The sequence below is a fragment of the Nestor notabilis genome, unplaced genomic scaffold (assembly GCF_000696875.1).
Source record: "Nestor notabilis isolate BGI_N333 unplaced genomic scaffold, ASM69687v1 scaffold29893, whole genome shotgun sequence".
NCBI classification, from domain to species: Eukaryota; Metazoa; Chordata; class Aves; order Psittaciformes; family Psittacidae; genus Nestor; species Nestor notabilis.
The window spans coordinates 324-10,145 of record NW_009921977.1 but is presented as its reverse complement, the minus strand read 5'-3'; the positions used below and the strand labels follow the sequence as shown (position 1 = coordinate 10,145).

The window sequence follows — 9,822 nt, the reverse complement described above, 5'->3', positions numbered from 1 at the left end:
GAATGCAGGATTGAAAATAAACAAACAAACAAATCAAAGCCTTCCCATCACATCAGGAGACATATAACTACTCACAGAAAATACAACACTGCCCTAAAAGTAAGATGAGACAAAATAGCCCACGCTTTCTCTACTGGTACACTGTAAAAGTAAAGGATATCTCCGAGAGGTGGACAGACAATGCTTGCTGAGCCAGAAGCAAACCAGTGGACATGTAATTTCTTTAAGAGCTTAGCAATAACTGTAATTTTGTCCACACAAGTGCAGCAAGTGAAAGCCTGTCCACAAAGGTCACTGTGACAGACTACCTCAAACTGCTACAATTTTCCCTAAATTAGCAACTGAAAATTTCAGATCACTAATGCCTAATGCACACAAAGTCTCTAAATGTCTCTTTACATACCTGATAGACTCGGTACGGCCTTCCTTTCTGTAATGGAGTAATAGCTGTCGGGTAAGAGCCACTACAAGCAGGTGAAATATCCATTATATCTAAAGAAGCCATGCTACATGGCTCAGATACATTGGATATATTAATTGGACTATTGTAACTTCGAAAAACAACAGCATTTTTTTTGAAGATATTCAGTGCTTCCATCATCTTTTCTGAAGGAGAAGATACTGTGTCAAGGTGAGTTTCTTTCGTGTGTTTTTGGTCATTATCCTTTTCATCATGTAACAGCTTGCATTCCTGGACAGCATGTGCTTCCTCTCCATTTTGTGTGGCATCTTGGGACTCTAGCGATGCTGCTAGCATGCCTTCTGCTTTTGGTTCCTCAAAGGAAAGGTCTTTAACACTTTTGTCCAAATCTAAAAGCTGCTTTTGTAAATGGTTTTCTGTAACAGACATTTCAGGAAATGACAAGTCAGAATCTGCACTGAGGATTCCTGAAGGTTTTTCATCATCAGTGCCTAAAAAACTTGAGTTCATATACTCCTTTTTGTCATCCTTTTCATAGTCTGCATCCAGATCATACATAAGATTTTTGGCTATAAATGGAATAAGCGAACTTTCTGCTGTTTGCTGGTTACCAATAAGACTCTTAATTTCTTCCTTGCTTTTGCAGGTGTCCAGTAGGCATCCATCATCACAAAGCATTAAGGATTGGATTTCTGTTGTCAAACCTGTCCTTTTATTTGCCGGAAATTCTATGATCTGACAGCCACGTTTATATTCTGCATTGCTTTTTTTAACATAGTTAAGTTCCTGAGAAGGACTAGTGTCAACTAATTCAAAGCTTCTTTTTACACCTGGCTTTTCAAAAATCTCCTCTTCTTCGATAGGCTTGACAGGCTCATTCTGCCTTGAAGGTGACTGTTGTTGATAGGAAGTTGCTGCTGTTTCATTAGTCCTCTCTCTTTTACTTACAAAGAGCTTTTCTTCCCAAATCTTGTTTTCAGAAAGACATTTTCTGACTATGCCTCTCATATCTAATGTGGTCACAGGAGTATCCGTTATATCAGAATGTTCGCTTCCCAACTTCTGCTGACTGCAAGAGTCATTGCTGCTGATGGGAGAAATGGCAGACTCCAGTTCTTTTGTCTTTAAAACATTAAGACCTTTGCTGTTCGGTAATTCTACATTTGAAGGGAGAGCTGACCCACTGTTACTTGGTTTGCCTGTTGTAGAACATAGTTCATCTTCACTTTGCTGCAAACAAGCAGATTAAATTGAGTATCAAGAAAAATAGGGTTACAGCATTATAGAAATGTGTCTTAAAATACCTCAACTCCACTTCCATTAAAAATTGCAAATTGCCAAGCATCACTTATCCTCTATAAACACTAATAGTGACAAACATAACATAATACATTCAAAAATTCAAAACTAGATTAGGGATAATTTCACTTTAAGAACATAAGCTTGCTAGAATATAATAGAAAATGCAGTATTTTTAAATGCTTAAGGAAGAAATATAGTAAAGTTGCATTTCTGATTTTATGTTAAGAAGTTAAGCTACAGAAGTTCCCAGTTTCCAAGAACCCCCAAACCAAAGAACCCCATCATACTACCCTATGGCTTATACTTCAGAGATGACAAAAGGAAATCCTGATATTACTACAACTTTGGTAACGCGATACGGAAAACGTGGCCTTGAGAAATGGACAGCTATAATAAAGTAATAAATGATTTTAAACATAAGGTTTTGTGCGTGATCTAAATAGGAATTGTGCAAAAGACTAAATATCACAGTAGCATTTTCTTTTAGGTCTATATTTGTACTGAATTTCATTAACAGTTTAAACTAGGAGAAAGTATTTTCTATAGAACACCAGCTATAACTACTGGTGTTTGAATAATTGATACAAACCTTCCAGTAATATAAACCTTAAGCTCTTCCCATTTTTAACAGCTAGCAGAAGTTTGAAGTATATTATTTTCCCCAAGTTCTGCCTTTTAAAGAATTTTTTTTGTCTGCATGCTGAGCTAATACAACTATAGGGATACGGTCAGCTTCCAAAGAGCCAGTGCTCCCAGCATTGCCCACCTTATGAAGAGTAGGGCTAAGCCAGTGCTGTCCAGCAGAAGCCTTTGCTGCAGGCTAAATGGCATTTGCTTTTTGTGTTACATTGCACAGGACTACTATTGGTTTGAAGAAAAAATAATACTAGTTTTATCCAAAACTCCTACTCAGCAAGGATTACAACCCCTGCTCCTGCTATAGGAAGGCTTCTCTACACCTGAAATAACTGGTGGAAGTAAGTAGAGGAAATCTGCAGCAGTGCACATAAAAGTACAAGCTAGTTTTAATGTATAGCGGGAAGATAAAACAGTCCTGACCTCTACATCTTTCTCCCACCTGGGGCTGCTGCAGCATTCTGATTCCATACCAGACAGGTATTTTTGGGATTGACTACTAGCACTGAAGGTATCAAACCTTCTTCTTGACTGAAGTAGAGTAGGAGTTAAACTTCTCACTGGCATCACAGGAGTTAAGGGAGAAGTATCAAGATCTTGAGACGGGGAAGGAAAAAAAAAAAAAAAAAATCAAACATTGATACAAATAGGCAACAAATATTAACCAGCTTCACAGTATGTCAAGTTTTCATACTGAAGGAAGTTATGGAAAACCACGCATGACATTCATTTCTCTCATCTTTCCTGCATAGTCAATTCACTCATTTTTTGAAGCAAGGACTTGCCAAGAACTTAAAAGAAATATGAACATTACTGCCATGGTAGCCTTCTTCCTCATTTCAGGTTAGAAATGAGGAAGCAGCAAGATAAGACAACTTAAATGAAAGCACATATTACTATATTAAATCATTTTCTATCAAAGAATGCCAAGAACTTACACTATTTCTGTAAAATCTTAAAGGGTCATTTTGAATTCAGTAGTTGTGCATTTGAAAAAAAAATCAGAATATGACATAAGTAGTGTAGGTAAAAACACATCAGACCTTAAGTACTAGAGGAACAGTACACAGCAAGACACTGACAAAAGTACACCTTTTATCAAGTGGGTCCAAGCTACTCCCATAAAATTCAAAGACTGCAACCTTATAGCCAGACATTATTCAGTACAGGGTGCAATATACTCACTCGTTTTGAATAATTTAGTTGAAAGAGGAGTTTCTTCCTTTTGGACCATAGGTAAGGGTGAAACCATTCCAAGCAGACTCTCAGATGATTGATTTGACTTGTAGTCTGGCATTTTCATTCCAACAGGAGTATACTATCAAGCAGGAAGAAGCATAGTTACAAGTTAATGAAGTCTGAACAAAACATCCAAGATTGAGAGTGTAACCACACACACTCTTTATTATGCTTGCATTGGAGTTTAGCCATGCCCATTTAGCAATTTTTTTGAAGCACAACTGATGGCAGTTTGAAACATAGTCCAAGGTAATCATGTTGGAACTTCAAAGTACTGAAACCAAGTCCTTCTACCAGCTGGTAGAAGGGATGCAAGTATAGCCTTATCACTCTTATTATTACACTTAAAATAGTAAGCAAGCCAAAAGAATGAAGTACTTAAAGATGATGAAAATTACTTACAAAACCCAGAGAACTGATGAGAGACAACAACTGTCCTGGAGTACGTGAGTAGTCTTGTTTTGGCTTTGCCATTGATGGTGTAGTAAGGATATCTATCATATTTATCTCTACAAACAGAAAAAGATACAAAGCGGGTCAGGTTCTCCTTTTGCTATTAAATAAAAAAGTTTGCAGGTATTTACTTAAGTTTTACTAAGAGGGGGGGAAAAAAGATTTAGTCGCATACTGAACAAGTATACAAAAGAAGCCACCAAACCCAAGTGAAGGCATACCCATACATACTTATATAGGAAGAAACAGCTTGTCTTGAATATCATAAAACTATTTATAAATACAGAAACTGTTAAAGTCCAATTTCCTTTCCAACATACCATGTTGGAAGTGTTACATATTCTAACTTGATAACAGCTTTGGTTTTTAGGTAGCAATTGGCCTATTGCCTGTGGGCTAAGATGGCAAATTTAATTCAAAGCATGCCTTCTCTCCCAAAGAAATCTCAACAAAGCTCCAGGCAAATTTTCCGTAAGTGAAAGTTTAACCTTAGATGCCATTTTTTGCTCACTAAAGGTAAGTAAACTTATAGTTTACATGTTCAGCTAAACACAGTATGTCCCATTAGAATTTATCAATTAAAGCAGTAAATTATTGAAAATACACTATACTTCAGATTTTCCTCTATACTCCTAAAAGCATGAATTGAACTCCATAGACAACTGATTTATTTTTTTTTAACCCACCAGCAACTGCCTTGGGGAAAACAAACAAACAAACAAAACAAAAACAAACAAACAAACAAAAAAAAAACCAAAAGGACTGGTGCTGTGTGGCATTAGCTTGACTTATGCAGCAGGTGAGGATTGGAGATGCTAACTAGTTCAGGAGCTGCCTATTCACCTTAAGACCTGCAGCTATTCAGCTATATTTTTTGCTACTTGAAAACAGTATGTTCATATGCTAAAGCACTGATTTATAATCTTCTGTTACAGACTCACCACCTCCCCCTGTCTCTCACTGTAAGGAAGGTTCAGGTTTAAAAAAAATATATACAAGGACAGAAATAGCCAGAAGAACACATAGAAAAAGCCAGAATTATTCATTCACACATTGAATTCTCTTAGTGGACTTAATAGAAAACTTCGAAATCCATACCCCTCAAGGGAAATGGTTCTAGATCATATTTCATATACCCTTGTCCCAAAGAACAAATATTTAACTTCTGAAGTGCAAGGCATAGAGGAGACTCTTTATAGCATGGACCTTATTACTACTTACCTACTAGAAAACCGGTATTAGGGCAACATTTGGGCTTATTTAATTGAAAACTGCCCTCTACGGGGATGTAAAGCATTCAAGAAAATGGGAACACAACACAAAAACACATTCTAATACAACCAAAAGGATACAGACAAACCTTACCTCTATTCAGAGTAACTCTGGAAAGCCCAAAGTCTGTCAACTTTATATGGCCCTGATTAGAAATGAGCATATTGTCTGGCTTCAGATCCCTGAAGACATAAGCATAGTTCAAGTCAGCAAAAAGACAACTGAGCAATATTGAGAAAGTTACCAAACCAAAAACAACCAATACAAACCATTGGTTACAGCTGGTCTTTTTCAGTAACATCTCGTAGCCAACAGAAGATTCCCCACTGGAGGAATGCTCCAAAACAAATATTTCTAGCACTAAATATTGCACAAACATCCCAGCTTGTAAAATGACCGTGCGTGTCATGAGGTTTTTTGTGTTTCAGCAGGTTTAAGTGTTTTTTGTGAGTACCAATATCACAACATTTACTAATGTGTAGTTCCTACATATGACAAGCAAGCCTCTAGTAAATATTTTCATGTGTGCTCTCTGTGGCACTACTGAATGCAGTAAAGAATTCTCACTACTGGGACGCATTAGAGTAGTCAATGTCCCTTTGTCTTACAGTTACAGAGGGTTCCAGAACTAACAATTATTTAAAAGGGGGAGGGGACCTAGAAGGCAGCACAGCTACTTATAGACCTCTGTACTGGGGGAAGAACATGCAGGCAGGGGAAAGCAGTGTATGTTTGTCTGGTTAACATATATGAAAAGATTGTATTTTAATTGTTTCATGACACTGCTGCAGTGTACACATGCAAAAAGAGCTTTCAGAAGCTCTAGCAAATGAGTCAGCTGTTACTACAAAATGGTGATTGGTTATATGTTTGAGGGAAAAATTAAAAACTCAGATTATCAGAAGCTTATCTGGGGGGAGAGGGTGGGAAATAAAGTAGGTTTTACCTGTGGATTATCCCATGCCTGTGAAGATAATCAAGAGCCAATGCTGCTTCAGAAATATACTTAACAGCCATTTCTTCATCAAAATATCCATAAATATGGAGAAGAGATTTGACATCTCCACCAATAAGGTACTCCATCACCTGCCATCCAAATGTTTTGAATTTAACATTTTAAAACACATTTAAAATTTGCAAATATAAGATATCTTTCACCCCTAGGAAAACATAACTTCAAAGAGCAGAAACCAAGAGCAGCTTCCTTGTGCAAACTTCATTTCCCACACAATTCTTTTCACTTGGATAAAATTCGAACTTCAGATTATAGAGGACATGAAATGTTTTACTTTTAATAGAACTATTTGCTGATTTTATTTGCCTAGCCTACTTTTAATAGTCAGCTCTCAAATATACTCCTGTAGTCAGCTCAGCCTTTTATTAATTTCTGAAAGACTTCTGTACTACACGAAATAAATTACAGAGCGCTTCTGAGAAACTCAAGGCCTGAAGCCAAATACCACTGGTGACTTGATTTGTATAGAACAGGTATCTCATTGATTTTATTTTGCAAGTATTTATGTACAATATCAAATTCAGACCTGAGCCTTGTGAAATAAATGCAAACTTCCAGGAATGTATAACAGTATTTAAGACACAAAAAACTGTTTAAAAAAAATACACACAAAAAAATTAATCAAATCCACACATTATTATGGCTCATATCATAGCCAATATAAAAGAAAAGTCATCAGGTTTCAGAGGCTCACTTTTCAATACGAATGAGTTTATGGGCTTTTTTGTCAAGCAATCTCACCAGCACTTAGATTCAAACATACAATACTATTCCATACATATAACTTTTAAAATCCTTCACCCTGAACTCCTCTACTCTACACAGCAGTTAAACAGAGATTCCAGGAAAATAAACCTTCATTTACACCCAAAATGCATTGTAGGAGTGCATAGTAACCTCGTCTCAATTTAATCAAGCTCTTCACTGTCTGTCCTTACAGCAAAGGAGACAATATGGTAGATCCTTATAGACAGTCTTAATCAATGCTATTTTTATGTGGAGGCAGCATATAAAATCATGTTCAAGCCCTCTGTACTCCACTCCATGTAGACTAGCATTTAGTTTTACCACTCAGTTATCCTCTTGTCATCTAGGCCAACCACCATCATGAATTTTGATCACAGGCAACAAGTATAAAAGATTTCCTTTAAGTGAGCCACAGGGTATTTTTCAGTTACTTGGATTCTACTTGAATATAATGGCTTCTTGTTTTGTTTTCCCTAAGATTTCTACATATTCCTCAGATCAGTTATTAGAAAAGACTTTCCTATAAAGAAGGGAAAAAAGGTGGAAAGGTTTCAAAAGGTACCAAGGGAAGAGAAATATTTTACTTGTTCAACCATTGCAAGAAAGAAAGCAAGTCCATTCCCTGGTCACTTTTACTATCATGAAAATAGTTTTCCAACATGAATGAAGCTCTGCACTCCATTTTCAATGCTATCATAAAACACCAAAGCCATTTATTTACTCACTAGATAGACGTTATTAGCTGACTGAAGTGAGTAGTATAAGTGCACAACGAAAGGACTTTTACTGAGTGCCAATGCATCCCTCTCTGCCTGGACCTGGTGAACCATGTTTTTGTTGATCATATCTGCTTTTTTCATCACCTGAAAAACAAACCAGAATCAAATACATAAGCATTCTTTTATTTGCTCAACACACAGTTCTTTAGTCAATTCACATATCTCCTACCTTGCATGCATATATACATATAAAATAGTTATAACTTCATATCCAGACAGAATTTTAAAATCACAGGTTATTAAAAACCCTTTTTCATTGCTCTCCTCCTAATTCACTCCTGAATGGAAATCACACTACCAAGATTTACTGCAATTGCACACACTCGAAAATGAGTGTTTAGGCTGTATGTGAAATTAAGCTGCCCTGAGTTAATCCTCTTATGCACAGTACACAATTCAGAACCAGGAAGGCTGGTTCAATACTTAGATATGCACTTGCTGACAAAGTCTTTCCAGCTCTTCAGAGGCTGAGATGTATGTTCTGAGGATTGAAAAGCAGAGTGCAGCAGTAAGCCATTCTATCTTGGCACCCTCAAGTGCAAGACTGCAACTATTTCAGTCTCCAAATCTTAACTTCTGAGAAAGCAATGAATTTTTGCTTAATTTCAATTTACAATCAAGTCACCCAACAAATACTTGTTTCCTTGGGTAGAAGCCTCAAAGACATGCAACTTGCAATGAAGAAATAACAAGCTTAACTCTGATTTAAAACCTAATTCCTGTATTTGTCTATGTTGATGCCCACTCAGTATTAATCTTGAGCAGAAGATGCATAAAAACACAGCTGATGGGTATTTAGGCAAGCATTGCATACACCCTGATATTAAAGCAAGTCTAATTCATCCATTTTTTTATGCAATGTAACTGAGAAGTTGAATCTACAGCTACCACTGGCATTCAATAACAGAATTTGGTAACCTTTAAAAATAGCAAGACATAAGAAATGTAATTTGATACCATCAACCTAAGCGTTGACCTTAATTGTAAAAAACATCCAGCACATATTAAGTTCTGTAGATTGAATAATCCATAAATCTCACTGCAATAACAATAAAGGATTTACACAAAAGCCTTTAGGCCACAAAACTTCCAATAAACTTGTCTGAGATATTGAAGTAATGCAATCGAACCACTCTATATGCAGCACCTAATCTGTAGGAAATCGGTTTCCACTACTACATTACTATTATCACAATTGATACAAAAAAAAAAAAAAAGATATTCCAAGATATACACAGAACACATAGAACTACACTTTTAATAAGTGTTGACCTTAACTCTACAAATATGTAGCATATGTTAAATGTTGTAGCTATGAACAGCCCATAAACTTCACTACAATTGTGCTAAGGGACTTAGAAATAAGCTTTCACCTTAAAAGGTTTATAATAAAAATCATGTGAATAGACATACACAGCTCTGAAAAGCAATGTCTACTTTGCATGACTGGTTTTACTTTTCCTTTTCTTTGTGTATCTACGCAGCTGGTTATAATCCTTTTTACTGCGAAGTCAAGCTCAAACAAACCATCAGCAAAGTTTTTACTACTAACAAGCCTCGCTTTTAATCCTTTGCTTATCAACGTAGAAAACATAAGGGTTTTAAAGTGTGTACTTCGCAAAAATTCTTTTAATAATTTGCTTTCTTTATACACGTCAGAGGCAGACTTTTCACTCATGAACAAATGCGAGAACGCCCTCCCTGTGGCACGACAACTGCGTGTTTTCTATTCTGGTAAGTATTCACAAGCGAGAAGTGAATAGCGCAGTGACACTTTGGAAGGCTTTTAGCGTAGCTTCCTCGACAGTTAAGGTACTCCTGAAAGCAGCTGTGGCTCTTATCAGGTGCCTCCTACCCAAAGCCTCCAGGCGAATACGACTGTGAGGAGAAAGCTAAACACAGCCATGCCCACAGCCCATCTCCCAGACACAGGGCTCCTGCCGAAACAGCGGCAGCTC

General features: G+C 36.7%; 1 protein-coding gene across 1 annotated transcript in view; it reads right to left on the bottom strand.

Moving 5' to 3' along the window:
• Positions 1–9,822, bottom strand: part of MASTL (microtubule associated serine/threonine kinase-like) — a gene marked incomplete at its 5' end in the record, with an annotated part of 16,631 nt that overhangs the window by 6,491 nt on the left and 318 nt on the right. Inside the window, 7 exons of the mRNA XM_010011401.1 lie at positions 404–1,651; positions 2,783–2,955; positions 3,545–3,677; positions 4,001–4,107; positions 5,417–5,505; positions 6,270–6,409; positions 7,811–7,948. Coding sequence (XP_010009703.1) covers positions 404–1,651; positions 2,783–2,955; positions 3,545–3,677; positions 4,001–4,107; positions 5,417–5,505; positions 6,270–6,409; positions 7,811–7,948 — 2,028 coding nt within the window. The remainder of the gene's footprint in view (positions 1–403; positions 1,652–2,782; positions 2,956–3,544; positions 3,678–4,000; positions 4,108–5,416; positions 5,506–6,269; positions 6,410–7,810; positions 7,949–9,822) is intronic.